This window comes from Dendrobates tinctorius, unplaced genomic scaffold (assembly GCF_039654945.1).
Source record: "Dendrobates tinctorius isolate UK_male_01 unplaced genomic scaffold, ASM3965494v1 ptg000162l, whole genome shotgun sequence".
NCBI lineage: Eukaryota > Metazoa > Chordata > Amphibia > Anura > Dendrobatidae > Dendrobates > Dendrobates tinctorius.
In genome coordinates, this window is record NW_027361829.1 from 45,560,535 (window position 1) to 45,579,655 (window position 19,121).

Below are 19,121 nucleotides of genomic sequence, written 5' to 3' on the forward strand. Positions count from 1 at the left end.
GGGCCAAGCCAAAAAGCACCTTTGACACCCGCACGGCAGCTGAGATTAAGATGAGGTTCTTTGGGTGTAAACAGAAAGTGCAGGACAGTATAAGGGACTATGCTCTTAACTTGCAGGAGGCGCTGCGAGCAGTTAAGCAAGTTGATCCTGACAGTGTGAAGGAGGAAGACAAGCTGTTAAAGGAACAGTTCATTGAAGGACTCCTATCCAGTACCCACAGAGCACAGCTGCGCATCATAACCCTACAAGACCCTGACCTGGACTTTGCTGATTTTAAGGACAGGGTTATTTGGGTACTGCAGGAATCCACTGACAGCCGTCCAGCGCCCCCTAGGCGCCCAGCGATCACCTACCACCAGGAAGCAACATCTTTCCCTTCCATTCCTGTGGAGGCTGATGCACAGTCTCTGGATAAAGATCCAACTGAAGAACTGCGTCTTCAAGTCCAGGAGTTGACCAAAGGAATGGCTGCACTTACTAAAACTGTGCAGTCCCTGCAAGTGTCCTCCAGGGAGAAGATCCAGCTGGCTTCCAGTCCAGAGGATGTCCCGTGGCTCCAGAAGAAAAGGATTCCGCCACTCCGAGGGAGTACCAATGATCGCTATGACCAGGATGGACGCCCCATCTGTCGTAACTGTCGCAGACCAGGCCACATCTCCAGGTACTGTCATTTAAACGAGCAACCCCTGGGGCAGAGGGCCAATCCCCAGGAATAGGATCCCCAGGCCCAAAGAACTGAAGAGCCAAGTATGTTGGAGGGAGACCGATTCTCCCTGTGGTGATTGATGGCATCCCCATGAACGCTTTTCTGGACACTGGCTCCCAGGTGACCACTATGCCCTATATCCTTTACAAGCGGTATTGGGCTGATTCTGAACTTACCCGTGGCCCAACTGATGAACTGACAGTAGTTGCCAGTAATGGTCAGTCTTTGCCGCAGATTGGATATAAAGAGATTACTGTTAAAGTGGGTCGGGTAGAGTTAAAATCTCAAGGTCTGATAGTTATAGATATTGATCGACGAGAATGTAATCCCATGATGACTCTTGGTACAAATGTAATTGAAAATTGTCTTTCCGAGGTTATTGTCTTGTTGCAACAGGTGGCTGAGACTGCTGGTTCCAGTGAACGAGTCCTGCAGAAGGAGATCAAGGCCCTGATGCAAAGACAGCAGGTAGAACTCTATGGCGGAGAAATTGGCAGTGTCAGAGTGAGTGATACTTTCCCCATTGCAATACCCCCCAGATGTGAAATGTTGATTTGGTGTCAGGCAGCCATAGGCCTCAGAGGGAAGGATTACCAGGCATTGGTAGAACCAGTATATTCTGATAGCAGGCCCACTGTCCTGACAGCCAGAGGGGTAGTTGATGTACGTAAAGGGAGAGTACCTCTACGTCTCTTGAACTGTGTGGAGGAGGAGGCCACAATACCTCGGTATGCCACAGTTGCTAAGCTGCTCACTGTCAGTAATAATGCAATGCAGGCAGCAGAGCCCTTGGTCTCATCCGACCAGGTGGAGGACAATGGCTCTGGAATGCAGCTAGAGGAGTGGTGCCAGCAACTGCAGGTGGGGACTGACTCTATACCTTCATACCAGAAAAATGGGGTTTACAGGGTGACCCAGGAATATGAGTGTGTATTCAGTAAACACCCCCTAGATTTTGGGAAGGCAAAAGGGGTTCAACATCATATCCCCACAGGAGATCATCCACCCATAAAAGAAAGATACCGGCCTATACCCCCAACACAATACCAATGTGCCAAAGGTATGTTGAGAGAGATGAAGGAAGCAGGGGTTATCAGAGACAGTTGTAGCCCCTGGGCAGCTCCAATAGTTTTTGTAAAGAAAAAGGATGGTACCATGAGAATGTGTGTTGATTACAGGAAAATTAACAGCATTACACATAAGGATGCCTACCCATTACCTAGAATTGAAGAATCATTAGCTGCACTTAAAACTGCTAACTACTTTTCCACCTTAGATCTCACTAGTGGGTATTGGCAGGTTCCCGAGGCAGAGGCAGACAAGGAGAAATCAGCATTTACCACTCCAATGGGTCTCTGAGTTCAACTATATGCCATTCGGGCTCTGCACCGCCCCAGGAACATTTCAACGGCTGATGGAGTGCTGCCTGGGACACATGAACTTTGAGACAGTCCTGTTGTACCTTGATGATGTCATTGTTTTCTCCAAGACTTATGGAGACCATCTGGAACACCTTGCTGAGGTGTTTGAAGCCTTGTTCAACTTTGGCCTGAAGATGAAGCCCTCCAAATGCCACCTCCTGAAGCCCAAGGTACAGTACCTCGGACATGTGGTGAGTGCAGAAGGTGTGGCACCAGATCCCGACAAGGTCACAGTCACCCGGGACTGGCTGAAGCCCAGCAACCTCTATGAAGTACGCCAATTCCTTGGGTTGGTAGGCTACTACCGAAGGTTCATCAATGGCTTCACTGAAATAGCCACCCCTATGCAAAATCTTCTGGTGGGGCAGTCTAAGAAAGCCAAACAGAAGAATTCCACATTTGAATGGACTGAGGAGTTGGAGAGGTCCTTCACCCGACTGAAGATGGCTCTCACAGGAGATGAAGTCCTGGCCTACCCAGATTATGACAAGTCCTTCGTGTTGTATACTGATGCCAGCAACGTGGGACTGGGAGCAGTACTGTCGCAGGTACAGAATGGCAAAGAAAGAGTGATCTCCTACGCCAGCAGGAAGCTTCGTCCCACTGAAAGGAACTCTGACAACTACAGTTCCTTCAAGCTGGAGTTCCTCGCCATAGTCTGGGCTGTGACTGAAAGATTCAAGCATTACCTAGCTTCAGCCAAGTTTACCATCTTCACAGACAACAACCTGTTGACTCAGTTGGAAACTGCAAAACTAGGTGCACTGGAGCAGCGATGGATGGCTCGGCTGTCTAACTATGAATTTACCATCAAGTAATGAGCAGGGCACAAGAATTCCAATGCTGATGTGCTGTCCAGAATGCCTAATCTGCCAGATGCAGAAGACCCTGAGGCTCTTGAAGAAATAGAGTTACCTCTCTTCCACCGGCCACTTGCGGCCCAACGTGCTCAAGGAGTGAGAAACAGACGGTCTGGCTTGAAAAAGGTCACCCTAAATCCATTGCCCCATCATGACTGGGCAGAAACTCAGGAAGATGACCCCGCCTGGTGAAGGAGCTTCTGTCACAAGCTGACTCACGCCCAGAGTCGGATGCTCCTGAAGAAACCCAGCAGTTGTGGAAGGCAAGAGGTCGGCTGTTCATTTATGAAGGAAAGCTGTTTCGGAGGAGTATCAATGCCCACACTCATGAGCTGGTCTGGCAGGTAGTAGTCCCAAAGAGAGAGGCATAAATGGTCTTGGAAGCCTATCACAATGGAGCTGGACACTTCGGATGGAAGAAGTTGGAAGCATTGCTCCGGGAGAGATTCTACTGGGCTGGTATGAGGAAAGCCATTGAAAACTGGTGCTGGGAGTGTGGACAATGTAACCTGTGCAGAAAGGATTGAAACAGCCAGAGAGCTCCTCTGCAGCCAATAGTAACCAAACAGCCACTCGAGTTGGTAGCCCTGGACCATGTGAAACTGGTTCCAAGCCGGTCGGGCTACATCTATGCTCTTACCATCGTGGACCACTACTCAAGATTCCTGGTAGTTGTGCCTGTCAAAGATCAAACAGCCAGGACAGCAGCCAGAGCCTTTCAACAGCACTTCTGTAGAACACATGGATATCCTGAGCAAGTGCTTACAGATCAAAGTTCAGCTTTTGAGGCTGAAGTGTTCCAGGAATTCTGGAACTTGTATGGTTGCAAGAAGATCCGGACAACACCGTACCACCCACAGACCAATGGCATGTGTGAGAAGATGAACCAGGTAGTGATTGACCTACTGAAGACCTTGCCTTTGGAGGAGAGGAATCTGTGGCCAGAAAAGTTGCCAGATCTGGTAGACCTCTACAACCACATTCCTGTGAATTCCACCAACTGCACTCCAGCCTACCTAATGAGAGCGAGGCCTGGTAAACTGCCTATTGATTTGAACATGGGAGTCCTTACACCTGAGGTGATGTCACCAGATGCTGACTGGGACACAGAGAGGCAGCAACAGTTCAGATGAGTACAAGAGTGTGTGGAGAAGAGTCTAGCTCAGGCAAGACAAAAACAAGAAAGGCACTACAATCAGCATGCACCTGCGGTCCCCTTGTCACCAGGAGAACAAGTCCTCAAGAGGAAAAGAAGACTGCATAAATTGGATGACCAATGGGAAGCTGAACCCTATACCATTCTACCCTCAAATTTTGATAATACCAAGGTGTGCCTTATTAGTAAAGACGGAGGAGAAACCTCAGCACCCGTATCAAGGGATCATTTGAAATTATGCCCTGACCAGTTAAGAGAAAGAATGGAAGAACAAGATAACATCCAACCCCTAGAAGAAGAAAAGGTCAGCACTAGAGTTGAGCGACTTTTGGTTTTTTAGGGTCGAGTTTCGTTTCGTGAAACCCGACTTTTCCAAAAGTCGGGTCGAGCAAGATCGTCCGATTATAGGGAAAAGTCGGGGTCGTCCCGAAACACGAAACCCAATGTAAGTCAATGGGGAATAAAAGTCGGCAGTGAGAGGAGGACAGGAAACACACCTACAGTGCCCATTTGAATGCCAAAAGCATCAATTCTTCTTACTTAAGCTTGTCAACCTTAATTAACTTCATAATATAAGTTACGCACTGAAAAATGGGGGTTATTTGGCTAAAGTTGTGGGGGGGGAGGGCTGGCTGCAGGTTTTCTTGTGCCCTGGGCGAAAGAGCGCCCCTTTAACACATACCACAACTTATCATGCTCCGATACGGCAGAGAAATAGCGGTATAGTACAATGAAAAATACCTCACTTTTTACATCTCATGACGAGGCCCATCTATTTCTCCATACAGAATCATTGGTCCCATATAATGTTTGAAACAGTATATGATGAGCTCCACATAATGCTACAGTATATGTTGGTCCCCATGGATGAAGCTCCACTGTCTTATGGGCCCAAATAATGCTCCAAACATAATGGGCCCCATTTCTAATGCTCTAGTGTATAATGGGCCCTGTAAATGCTGCTCCAGTGTCTGATGTCCACCTTTGGAATGTTCCAGTGTATGGTGGGCCCCATCTATCATTCTCCAGAGTATAGTGCTCCCCAAAAATTGCTGTCCCAACATTGAAAACAATCAAATAAGTCTCCTCGCTAGGGAATCCCTGTACTTGTCTGGACTCCTCGTCGTCCCCATCTTCCATCTCACTGCACAGTATTTCAACTTTGCAAGTGCTGTGATCCTGAGCAAGCAGGGGGGGGCCACTCGTTGGCGACGGCACTGGCACAGGGCCCCTGATAGTACGGTGGTGTGTCTGATGGCGGGTGGGCCGAACCTGCACTTTCATCTGCAGCTTCCTCTTTGTCACCGTGTAAGATGGAACTGTATATGGGAAGGGTAACCTGAGTTTCATCAGGGTCAGATTCAGGTCGTGTAGCGTGCGAGGGGAATGTAGTGGTCTGGGTCAATGTACCAGCAGATTCATCGAGCAGTGGCTGGGCATCAGTGCACTTGTGTCGCCCCCAGGAGTACGGTCGCCACAGTGGCATTACCTTCTTCCTAGGGAGTGTGATGTCATGCTTGGGAGCAACGAACGATCTCTCTAGCAGGTTAACTGATTGGGCGGCGTTATTCCCACGAGTCATGACCCTCCAAACAGCGTTCATGAAGGCAAAGTGTTTGTTTTACGTGGGCAGTATGGTTGCAAAGCTGAACCTTAAAGGAATGTCCAGAAGGGCACCACCAGGAGTGGAGCCTACGGTTAAATTCGACTCCACCTGGGAAACCTCAACCATGCCAGCTACAGAACAGATGCACACATTGAAAGCTTAATTCCGTTAACGAACGAGACTCCGTCATGCCCCGCGGTCCGAGTCCGGCTTACTAGAGGGACACGTGAGGCTCTGGCACATGAGATTGGCCAATAACTGGTGTGTCATGCCCTTACATGTCCGTGGCTGCATGTGCGCTACACTGAAAAGGCCATGTCACTGATTACAATTATTACCCGCGAACAATGATTTCCCAGTAAGTGCAGGTCAACCGCAGTTCCGGAATTAGGCCTAACCGTCATTCCTTAAAAAAAATGAAAAACTTACGTGTGCAAACCACAGGTGCTGTAGCTTGCTTAACAGCTCGCCAGCCGTTCTCACGCCCAGTATGGATTGCACGTGATTGCACAAAGGTGAGAAAGGGTACCGTATCCCCAGATAACATGTATGGATAGCGTACACATTCAAAATATATGTCTATACATCAGGAGGCAGGCTCAGACGGTGTTAGGCCCAGTATGGATTGCACGTGATTGCACAAAGGTTAGAAAGGGTACCGTATCCCCGGATAACATGTATGGATAGCGTACACATTCAAAATATATGTCTATACATCAGGAGGCAGGCTCAGACGGTGTTAGGCCCAGTATGAATTGCACGTGATTGCACAAAGGTTAGAAAGGGTACCGTTTCCCCGGATAACATGTATGGATAGCGTACACATTCAAAATATATGTCTATACATCAGGAGGCAGGCTCAGACGGTGTTAGGCCCAGTATGGATTGCACGTGATTGCACAAAGGTTAGAAAGGGTACCGTTTCCCCGGATAACATGTATGGATAGCGCACACATTCAAAATATATGTCTATACATCAGGAGGCAGGCTCAGACGGTGTTAGGCCCAGTATGGATTGCACGTGATTGCACAAAGGTTAGAAAGGGTACCGTTTCCCCGGATAACATGTATGGATAGCGTACACATTCAAAATATATGTCTATACATCAGGAGGCAGGCTCAGACGGTGTTAGGCCCAGTATGGATTGCACGTGATTGCACAAAGGTTAGAAAGGGTACCGTTTCCCCGGATAACATGTATGGATAGCGTACACATTCAAAATATATGTCTATACATCAGGAGGCAGGCTCAGATGGTGTTAGGCCCAGTATGGATTGCACGTGATTGCACAAAGGTTAGAAAGGGTACCGTTTCCCCGGATAACATGTATGGATAGCGTACACATTCAAAATATATGTCTATACATCAGGAGGCAGGCTCAGACGGTGTTAGGCCCAGTATGGATTGCACGTGATTGCACAAAGGTTAGAAAGGGTACCGTTTCCCCGGATAACATGTATGGATAGCGTACACATTCAAAATATATGTCTATACATCAGGAGGCAGGCTCAGACGGTGTTAGGCCCAGTATGGATTGCACGTGATTGCACAAAGGTTAGAAAGGGTACCGTATCCCCAGATAACATGTATGGATAGCGTACACATTCAAAATATATGTCTATACATCAGGAGGCAGGCTCAGATGGTGTTAGGCCCAGTATGGATTGCACGTGATTGCACAAAGGTTAGAAAGGGTACCGTATCCCCAGATAACATGTATGGATAGCGTACACATTCAAAATATATGTCTATACATCAGGAGGCAGGCTCAGACGGTGTTAGGCCCAGTATGGATTGCACGTGATTGCACAAAGGTTAGAAAGGGTACCGTTTCCCCGGATAACATGTATGGATAGCGTACACATTCAAAATATATGTCTATACATCAGGAGGCAGGCTCAGACGGTGTCAGGCACAGTATGGATTTGACGGCCCAGACTACACAGCGGAGGAGCAGGGAGAGGTAAAGATTGCAAATGCTGGGGCCCTGCCCAAGCAAGGGGGGCCCACTCGTGGGCGTCGGTACTGGCACTGGGCCCCTCATAGTACGGCGGTGTGTCTGACGGCGGGTGTGCACCACCACCGTCAGAGACACTTGATTGCACTATGAAGGACCCTGTGCCAGTGCCCGCGCCCAAGAGTCGGCCTACCCACCTGTCCAGGGCAACTGCACTCGCACGGTGTCGTGCGCTAGGTGGTGACCCCGGCCATGGGGGGGGGGAGGCAGCACAGTTAGGGAGTTTTAGAAAGTGGCATATGTTGATGTTGGACATTCAGCTGATGCAAAAGGTGAAATAGGTCAAGTCCCAGGAAGAGGTGGACCAAAGCAAGCCATTTTTCTGTCACCCTATGTGTCATCAGGGGAAGGTGGGACAAAATCCTTGGAAACCCATGCGTGGTTCATTTTAATGAAGGTTAGATCATCCACATTTTGGGTTGACAGACGGGTCCTTTTTTCTGTCAGGATTGATCCAGCTGCACTGAAGACTCTTTCCGATAGCACACTTGCAGCTGGGCAAGCGAGCTCCTGTAAGGCATATTGTGCCAATTCAGGCCAGGTGTCCAGTTTAGCGGCCCAATAGTCAAAGGGGAATGACCTGTGTGGGAGAACATCGATATGGGGGGAAAAGTAGTTTGTAACCATAGTTGACAACTGCTGTCTCCTGTCACTTTCTATCGATGCAGTATTACCAGTTGTGTGAGCGGTACTTGAAAAATCAGTCCACAACATTGTCATGAAACCCCTGTCTCCAACGCCACTTCTGCTGTGTGCACCACGAACACCTCTGCCAAGCTGCCCCCGGCCCGTACGGCTCGTGTGAGAACCATCACCGCTGCTGTGTGCTGGGAATGCCTCAAGCAACCGATTTACCAGAGTTGCTTGTTTATTAGCCAATATTAGGTCAAGGTTCTCCTGTGGCATGATGTTTTGTAATTTGCCTTTATAGCGTGGATCCAGGATGCTGGCCAACCAGTACTCGTCATCGTTCATCATTTTGGCAATGCGGGGGTCCCTTTTTAGGATCTGCAAGGCATAATCTGACATGTGGGCCAATGTTCCCGGTGTCAATGATGCACTGCAAGTGCTGGTTGGAGGAGCACTTTCTGGCAAATCCACATCCCTCCAGTCACCCACAAACCCTGTACCAGACCTTGCCACGCCAACATTTTCACTTGCCCCACGAGATGCATCCTCCTCCCTAAGTAATCATCCCCATCATCCTCCTCCTCCTCCTCTTCTTCCTCCACCTCGTCCAGGAGAGGTCCCTGAGCAGACAATGGCTGAATGTCATCAAGGATTCCCTCCTCCTCTTCCTCCTCATCAACATTGGCTGCAGAAGCCTGCTCCTTAAGGTGCGTCAAAGTTTGCATGAGCAGACGCATAAGTGGGATGCTCATGCTTAGGATGGCGTCGTCTGCGCTTACCAGCCGTGTGCATTCCTCAAAACACTGAAGGACTTTACAAAGGTCTTTCAGCTTCGACCAATGCACACCGGTCAACTCCATGTCTGCTCTCAAAGTGCCTGGCCGTGTATCCTCCCACAAATGCATTATGGCCTGCCTCTGCTCGCACAGCCGCTCCACCATGTGCAGGGTGGAGTTCCACCTTGTTGCAATGTCGATAATGAGGCGGTGGTTGGGAAGGTGGAGCAATCGCTGCAGCTTCTGCATACGAACGGAGTGTACAGGCGACCGGCGGATATGCGCGCACAGTCTTCGCACCTTCTGGAGCAGGGCTGTTAACTCCGGATAATTTTTGAGGAAGCACTGCACCACCAGGTTCAAGGTGTGAGCCAAGCAAGGTATGTGGCTGAGTTTTGAAAGGGCTATGGCTGCCACAAAATTACGCCCGTTATCACTAACTACCTTGCCTGCCTCAAGATGTACACTGCCCAGCCATGACTCAGTTTGTCGCTTCAAGTACTCGGCCAGCACCTCGGCGGTGTGTCTGTCGCCCAAACACATCATCTGCAACACTGCCTGCTGACGCTTTCCACTAGCTGCTCGATAGGGGGACACCTCGTGTGCAACAGTGGCAGCTGCAGATGGAGTGCTCGTACGACTGCGCTCTGTGGACGAGTTTTCGCTTCTGGAGGAGGAGGAGGAGGAGGGTCGAACGCCTACAGCCAACTGTTTCCTATACCGTGGGCTAGGCAGCACTGTCCCACCACCGCTGTCCCCTGTGGACCCTGCATCCACCACATTAACCCAGTGCGCAGTGATGGACACGTAACGGCCCTGGCCATGCCGACTGGACCATGCATCAGTTGTGAGGTGCGCCTTTCCGCTCACTGACTGCTTGAGTGCATGGACAGTGCGGTCTTTCACATGATGGTGGAGGGCTGGGATGGCTTTGCGAGAGAAGAAGTGGCGACTGGGTAGGTCATAGCGTGGTACTGCATAGGCCATGAGTTCGCGGAAAGCTGCGCTTTCCACCAACTGAAAGGGCATCATCTCAAACGAGATTAGTTTGGCAATGTGGGCGTTCAAACCCAGTGTACGCGGATGAGAGACTGAGTACTTTCTTGACCTACTCATAGTGTCTGGGAGGGTGAGCTGGACTTGAGAGCTGCATATGGTGGAAGTAGCGGTGGACAGGGCGGACTGAGAGAGGGTTGATGATGGTGATGGAGTTGGTGTTCTTTCTGATGGCCTAGAATCAGTCTTTCGTTGATATAACAGTGGGATTCCCTGACTGCTGTGGCCTTGCAACGACACCTCAACATTTGCTGCTGTGCTAACCGGTGGGCTTACAGTGGGGGAAACAATGTAGCGTTGCTGACTACCTTCATTGTGATCATTTGCACATGTGGCACTTGAGGTTTGGTGTTGTGTCCACGCTTGCAAGTGCATGCTGGTTAAATGTCTAAGCATGCAACTGGTATTCAAATTTTTCAGATTTTTCCCTCGGCTAAAGGTCTTTGCGCACTTCTTACAGATAACCTTGGCCTGATCATGAGGATTTTGTTCAAAAAAGTGCCACACTGCACTCTTCCTACTTTGGCAGACATTTTGCGGCCTAGCACGCTGTGATCTTTTGACCCTCTGGACAAGCTGTCCAGCAACTCTTTTGATGTTTGGAACCTGTCTTTGGAGTGGTCCGGGCCTGCCAGATAACAGCTGTTGCGATGTCGATGTCTGCTGTGGATGCTCCTCATCTGAGCTATTGGAAGCAGCACCCTCTTCCCCCAATGGATGCCAATCTGGGTCAACAACTGGGTCATCCATCACCTCCTCTTCTATGTCATGTGCACCTTCCTCTGTGTCACCGTGTATGGTGGTATAGTGTGCGGGAAGGGGCACCTGAGTCTCATCAGGGTCAGAATCTGGCTCTGTACACTGCGAGGACAATGTAGTGCTCTGAGTGAATGTACCAGCAGAATCATCCATCAGCGGCTGTGCATCAGTGCACTCCATGTCAGATTCATCTTGGCCTGCGTAATTCACCATTTCACTTGATAATCCAGGCATGGTATGTGAAAACAGCTCCATGGAGTAATCAGTAGTATGGCCTGCGTCATCCTTCAATCTTGGTTGGGGTGAAGGACACAAGGAAAGGTGTGGTTCATGAACATGAGCCTCCAATGACGACTCAGTGCTTTTACTTTTTACAACTGAAGAAGAGGAGGCGATAGAGCTGGAGGCTGAGTCAGCAATGTAAGACAAAACTTTTTCCTGATGCTCTGGCTTTAAAAGCGGTTTGCCAATTCCTAGAAAACTAAGTGTTCGAGGCCTTATGTAGCCAGACGATGACGCAGGCTCAACACCTCCTGCATTCGGTCCTATTTTGCTCTTGCCACTACCATCAGATCCACCACCAACACCATCATTACCAGCTGCCAACCCCCGCCCAATTCCACGGCCTCTTCCACCAGCCTTCCTCATTTTTGGTAGAAATGTAGACAAAATCCAACAAACTATATAGTAATGTAAAACAATGTACAAGGTGTCTATAGGACAGGGGAGATTTTGAATTTCTGCAGACACTTGTGGACACTGGACACTTTTGGATTGTGTGAGGCCCAATGAATATCTGAGCGCTATGTGACAGGCTCGATGGCACAGCTGTGACCAAAGTGACTAGAGGATAAGGGAGATTTTGAATTTCTGCACACACTTGTGGACACTGGACACTTTTGGATTGTGTGAGGCCCAATGAATATCTGAGCGCTATGTGACAGGCTCGATGGCACAGCTGTGACCAAAGTGACTAGAGGATAAGGGAGATTTTGAATTTCTGCACACACTTGTGGACACTGGACACTTTTGGATTGTGTGAGGTCCAATGAATATCTGAGCGCTATGTGACAGGCTCGATGGCACAGCTGTGACCAAAGTGACTAGAGGATAAGGGAGATTTTGAATTTCTGCACACACTTGTGGACACTGGACACTTTTGGATTGTGTGAGGTCCAATGAATATCTGAGCGCTATGTGACAGGCTCGATGGCACAGCTGTGACCAAAGTGACTAGAGGATAAGTGAGATTTTGAATTTCAGCTGACACTTGTGGACACTGGACACTTTTGGATTGTGTGAGGCCCAATGAATATCTGAGCGCTATGTGACAGGCTCGATGGCACAGCTGTGACAAAAGTGACGAGAGGATAAGGGAGATTTTGAATTTCTGCAGACACTTGTGGACACTGGACACTTTTGGATTGTGTGAGGCCCACTGATATCTGAGCGCTATGTGACAGGCTTGATGGCACAGCTGTGACCAAAGTGACTAGAGGATAAGGGAGATTTTGAATTTCTGCACACACTTGTGGACACTGGACACTTATGGATTGTGTGAGGCCCACTGAATATCACAGCGCTATGTCACAGGCATAAATTGGCTAGTGTATCACAAACTACAAGGTGTATGTAGAATTGGGCAGAATAGGAATCTCCCTAGAGTGCAGGTCTGTAAGAACGGAACATGTCCTCGTTTTATTCTCACAGAGTGACACACTGATAGCTTCACTGTGGCTGTGATAACAGCCGTTACACGGTACTGTGTGAGGAGCGTACACCGCTGTATGGTGTGAAAAAATGCACGCTCAGTACCTCAGCAGGACAAAAAAAAAAAATTGGGATTGCTTTTAAAAAAGCAGTTTGCGGAGCAGTGGGTAAACAGCAATGCAGGAATGTCAGGAAGCCTTAGAAGGCAGCCCAACAACCAACACCACTGATACACCACTATATAGCCTCCCCTTGCACTGCACACATAGTGACTGGTGTGTGGTACAGGCAAAATCTCTAGCAGCAGAAGCAGTTTTTTTTTCTTCTCAGCAGGACAAAAAAAAAAAATTGGGATTGCTTTTAAAAAAGCAGTTTGCGGAGCAGTGGGTAAACAGCAATGCAGGAATGTCAGGAAGCCTTAGAAGGCAGCCCAACAACCAACACCACTGATACACCACTATATAGCCTCCCCTTGCACTGCACACACAGTGACTGGTGTGTTGTACAGGCAAAATCGCTAGCAGCAGAAGCAGTTTTTGGTGTCTTCTTCCCTGCCTAACGCTCTCCCTACAAAATCATCAGCAGCAGCAGCTCTCCCTATTCTGAGATCAGCATGAGTAACATGGCGGTCGGAGTGCACGCCCTTTTATACCCCCTGTGACGCCCCCCAAAGCAAGCCAATCACTTGCATGCCCTTCTGAAAGATGGTGGTGACCCGTGCCTATGTCATCACGTTGCCCTCAGTGTCCGTGGATCCTGATTGGCTGAAAAAGAGCGCAAAACAAACTTTTGAAACGCGACCTTGGCGCGTAAGTCGCCGACCTCGTGGCCGACCGCATCCTAGGGTCGGGTTTCGTTGCATGAAACCCGACTTTGCCAAAAGTCGGCGACTTTTGAAATTTTTCGACCCGTTTCGCTCAACTCTAGTCAGCACTATACTTGGAGAATTCCCTGCAAGTTGGACTAAAGTAAATGATGCTATAGTGATGCCAGTGTTGACATTTCCCCAATTGGTAGCACAGGAAGAAGTGACTCAAGAAAATCCTGAGGATCAGGAAAATCAGGCAGCAGATGCCACACCAGCAGTGGAGCCAGAGAACCCTCGCCCTGCTCGTGAACCTGTTGTGCCCATGGTGAGTCTAAGAGTTCCTAGACAATCTAGTATCCCTGTGCCATGCAGAAGCATCAGTAGTGTATCCAGTGCATTACACACTACACCAGTATTACGCAGGTCTACCCGTACCACACAAGGTATACCACCCATTAGATTTGTTGTTCAGCACTTGCTGATTACTGCCATATTTTTGGCTGCAGAGAATTTTTGCAAATTTTTGCAAATCTGCCATTCTATTTTCTCTTGTTATATACCAGTATTACGCAGGTCTACCCGTATCACACAAGGTATACCACCCATTAGATTCCACATATAAAGTAATATCATTGTTGAAATGTATATATGTAACTGTTCTCAAGTTTTGTGCCTACAGGTAATCTGTAAGAGTTTCCTTTGAATTTTTCCCAGTTTTGTTTTGATGGACATTGGACCACAGGACTTGTGTGGTCAAAACCAACTTGTAATTAGTTCACCATTTTCCCAGGAATGGACCATGGACATTGATGCTGGACTTATCATCATAGGATTATTTTTGGAGCTCTTGGTTTTTGTAAATTTTTCCTTTTTCAAATCTTGTACAATTATAATTGTTCACCTTGTCTAACTGTTTATATGTTTTTCATGTTTTGTTCGGCCCAGGAGTGCTGACTTGCACTAGGGGGGAAATGTGGCGCCCCAAGAGTATGGCCGCCACAGTGGCTTTGCCTTCCTCGAGGGAGGGTAATGCCAGGCTTGGAGGCAATGAAGGGTCTCCCTCGCAGTTAACCTACACATGCAACACAGTTCCACTCCAGGCCAGCAGGGGGGACTCTGAACCGGAATTAATGGGAGGAGTGCTCTCTGAGGGCCAAGAGGAAGGAGTGTCCAGTTAGTGTGAGGAGGGTGAAGTGTGCAGACGTGAGGAAGAAGCGCGGAGATAGAGCAGAGAGGAAAGGCTCATCTCCAATGAGAGCGCATGAACTGGAGCCTGGTCTCCACGGTTGTATGGATACTCATGGTCCTGCAACAGACACCAGAGGAGTAGGAGGCTGTAAATGCACTACTCCCATCTAAGATTCAGAGGCACAACAGAACGGAGTAAGACAAGAGAGGAATAGCGGCTACAGCTGTCTGCCATACGAGGAGTGAGAATAGAAGAGAATTGAGAGGAACTTCAGTGTAACCCAGTACTAGGAGTACTTCACTCAAATAAGTGCTAGGAAGGAGACTGCACAGCCCATCTGCTGAGAGAGAATCCCTGAATTGCTTCCAGGCTAGCCTGCTCCAGTACCATCTGTAATCAGGACCCTGGACTGCATTTATCAAGTAAAGGTACAGAAGTTGCACCCCACTGTGTCTTTGTCTGCTTCCTACCCTTCCGGCACTGCTACATCCTCGTGCCAACCACATCTACACTGCCCTGGGACTACAGCTTCACCTGTGGGGAGCTTTTACATCTTTGCTGCACCATACCATCAGTCCCAGTGGATCTGCATGCAGCGTCGGCTTAACATCTCACTTGCCGAACACCACAGGTGGCGTCACAAACTATTCATTTAATCATTTACATTCCATCATTTCCAATCTTCCCCTTTTTACATTGGGTGCCCAGGGCCACGGACCGGGTCACCGCTGCTGTGACACATCCCGCTGACACCGGCCCGGTACCGAGTACCCCACAGCCCTGGGAGGGCGACCTATAACGGTACCCTTACCTTAGCATCACCAAACTCTGTAATGTCTGCTACCTGTGGTCAGTATGAACTTTCTCTCATCTGTGAATATTCTGGTGCCAATTCTGGTGTAATGTGGCTAGTGCCACACTGTAGTCATACAAGATTTTAGCCGCTCTTACCACCTTAATGGAGTTTTTTTCTGACAGTTTGGTCATAAACATGCACACCACAAGCCCATTATAGGACTCTGGCAATGCTGCTCTTGTTCTTCATCTTCTAAAAGAGAAAATGCCGTTCCTGCAGTTGGGTTTATGTTCTTTTATGGCCCTGTCCATTTCTCCTCCCGTCCCTGGGTATCTTTTTCATGCTTTTGAGAATGTGCTATGAGATACAGCCAACCTTCTCTATAATGCACATATGGATGGGTCATCCTTGAGCTGGACTACCTGTGCAATCTGTATAAGGTGCCGGTGCTGCTCCATGCTACCGGTAGTGACAAGAACACTAGCAAAATGCAAAATAAGAAAAATTGGGCGAATAGGAAGAGCATAATTGTCTCTGGCCAAGACCTGAAAAACTATTCCCTTTATAGGGGTTGTCTTGCTGTTACCTCCTGACGTTAACGATACGTGGATATATTCTGATATTTAAGTGCTCCCTTGATTTTTTTTTGAACCGTGTAATTGCTATATAAAAAAAATGCTATAAGAAAACACAGGACACATTAACAAATGGAGGTCTATGGAAGAAAAATGCAAGGTGCCTGAAAAATGTACCATACCTAGAGCATGACTTGAGTAAATATGAAAATGTGAACAGTTGAGAACAGTTGAGAAAATAATAACTCAAACAAAAAAATCTGATGAGGCTTCTAATATCTGCAATTTTGCATGAAAAAAACAAACAGCGCCCAGAACTGGACGGCCATTCATTTGTATCGATTTGTTTTAAGAAGTTATGAAATCTGCCTCGTTTGTAAGTTTTAACCTTATTATTAGCAGTGTCCAGTCTTTCTGTGATTAAGTACCCTCGTTCTGGACTACTAGTTGTATTTGTGAAATGTAGACTTTGTCATTACCTGGCTGGGATGTATCGGTACATCCCCTCTTTGCTCGCACACAGTAATCCCATCTTGTGTTTGGGTCCTTAACAAACCGGCCAACATCTTGGAACAATTCGCTGAAGGACATATGGCTGGCTTGGTATACCGTATAGTATAGGAGGGCAGCTCTCCACAAAAAGGGGTCTTTGCGAAACAAGACGCTGTGAATGCTTGCAAGACCTTCTTCTGTCGGATTCACTGGTTTAAGTCCATATTTTTTTCGTCCAGTGCTGGTATTCCAGGGTTGTTGATTATTGTTCATTCCACGAAAATAATGAGTTCCTGCATTTAGACAATGTATGGTTTTTATTAAATGATTAGCATAAAAAAACTCCAAACACACAAACTGCATGTGCTGTTATCACAGTAATGAGAATGAAACTAACACCCAACAGCTTAACATAAATTACTTTTACAGAAGTTATGTAATACTTTGGTCCCAATTCACTAAGTTGTGTATGTCAGAATTCAGGCGTAAAACACTTTAATAAGTCACAATATTTTTTGAACAACTCTTAAGCTGCGCAAAATTGTTGCGACATTTGGCATTTCCACGCCAGGATTGGTTAGCTATGTCAATATGGCAGTACCATGGGTGGGACATGGATTGAGCATGGATATGCACGTCTATAAAGTTCATAAAAAGTTACAGCCCTTTACTTCAGTAATGGTGTACATTTCTGGCAGTGGCACATGCCATTTAACAGGTGCGCCTCATTCATTTTGCGCCTCTTAATGAATTTGGCGTATAAGCCGAGTTTTTCAGCCCTTTTTTGGGCTGAAAAAGACCCTTTCGGCTTATACACAAGTCATACACCTGAAAGCCAGCGAGGGAGGGGGAGCAGGAGACATGACACTCACCCTGCTGGCGTCTGCTTATCCAAGTCTGCTACATCTCAGTCCTGGCGTCTGTATCTCCCTTGTCTACTTCCTGTGCGGTCAAATGGTACCACTCATTAAAGTCATTAATATGGATGTGTCTCCACTCTCATAGGGGTGGGGCCGCATATTAATGACTTTAATGAGCGGTACCATGTGACCGCACAGGAAGAAGACAGGAAGGGAGATACAGACGCAGGGACTGAGATGTAGCAGAGCCGGATATGCAAACGCCAGGAGGGTGAGCCAGCCATGCCATAAGGAGAGGTGAGTATGTCATTTTTTTTTTTTAAATCGCAGCAGCAGCATTATTATATGGGGCATATATGGAGTATGTTATGGGCTACCAATAACCTTTGTGCAGCATTATATGGGGCATATATATTAATATGGAGCATGTTATGGGCCACCAATAATCTTTGTGCAGCATTATTATATGGGGCATATATTAATATGGAGCATGTTGCATTTCCCACCCTCAGCTTATACTCGAGTCAATGTCTTCACAGTTTTTTGTGGCAAAATTAGGGGGGTCGGCTTATACTCGGGTCGGCTTATACATGAGTATATGTAGGTAGGGGCGCCGACTGGGGGGGTGGTCCTCTTTCCGCCACGAACAGACTGAGACAGAGACTGATGTGCGTCCAACAGGTCCTTTTTATTGGCCGTCCATTTGATGACCGCAGAACCACACAGCAGCTGCACGACAAACTCCGCACACAGGCCCGGGTACCTTTCACTTGCTTCCTTTTCCTGTTTGGCGTCCCTCGCGGCTCTTTCACTGTGCTGCCCTAGGCCTACCACCACAGCGCTTCACCCGTCCGAGTCCGTCCGTTTGTGGTACCCCAGGCTGTCTCTGTTCTGCGGCTCCTCCTGTCAGGGCCACCCCCCTGACTGTCTTCCTCCTCAGTCCCTACTGGAACTTGTTCTCTGTCCGTCTCCTCCTTCCGTCTCTCCTTCCTCCACGCTCCTCTCCCTGGACTGACTCTTCTGGAACTCTCTGCAACTATTTATTCCCCTCCCAAGGAATTCACCCTCTAGAGCTCCTGTAACCCTGCCCCCCCATGACTCTGCAGTTTTGTAGCCTTAAATTGCTGTTAAGCCCTGTCCTCACTGCTCCCATCTTGTGGCCAAACTGCAGTACTACACCTTTTTCTGTTTCTGCTGTCCTTGGTCTCTCCCTAGTGGCAAAACCCAGTACTTCACCATCCTTCTCCTATGTCTAGCTGTCTCCCACCTTCATATACAGCAGTCCATGTCCAGCACATTGTACATTAACCCTCCTGCTGCAGACAGGTCAATAGGTCAGTCCACTTCCCCTACATATATACGGTACATATAGTGACCGTCTCCTGTTAATGCCACTCTCGTATAATGCTGGTCTTCTACGTTTAAGTGCCGTGTGCATTTCCACCCATGTGATTGCTGGACTTCTACACTTTATTGCTGTGTGTGCTCATTCATAATATAGCTGGACTTCCTTATTAAACTCGGTGTGCTTACTCTCATACTTACTGCTGGACTCCCACGTTTAGTGCCTGGTGCACACCTGTGCTATATTACTGTTGGATTGGTTCATATTAGCGGTTGTGCCCTGCTCTTCAGTTACACTGGACATTTCCATATTGTGCTGTTCATTCGTTACTCTTGCAGGAAGTGCTCGGTTAGTTTTG

General features: G+C 48.0%; 1 protein-coding gene across 5 annotated transcripts in view; it reads right to left on the reverse strand.

The window, feature by feature from the left end:
* Positions 1-19,121, reverse strand: part of MATCAP2 (microtubule associated tyrosine carboxypeptidase 2) — a 138,855-nt gene that overhangs the window by 33,672 nt on the left and 86,062 nt on the right. For 4 of the 5 annotated variants that reach the window (XM_073549994.1, XM_073549993.1, XM_073549996.1 and 1 more), the window contains one exon: positions 16,546-16,851. The exons of the other annotated variant lie outside the window; for it this stretch is intronic. In XM_073549994.1, the coding sequence (XP_073406095.1) occupies positions 16,546-16,851 (306 nt within the window). The remainder of the gene's footprint in view (positions 1-16,545; positions 16,852-19,121) is intronic. 5 annotated transcript variants of the gene reach the window in all.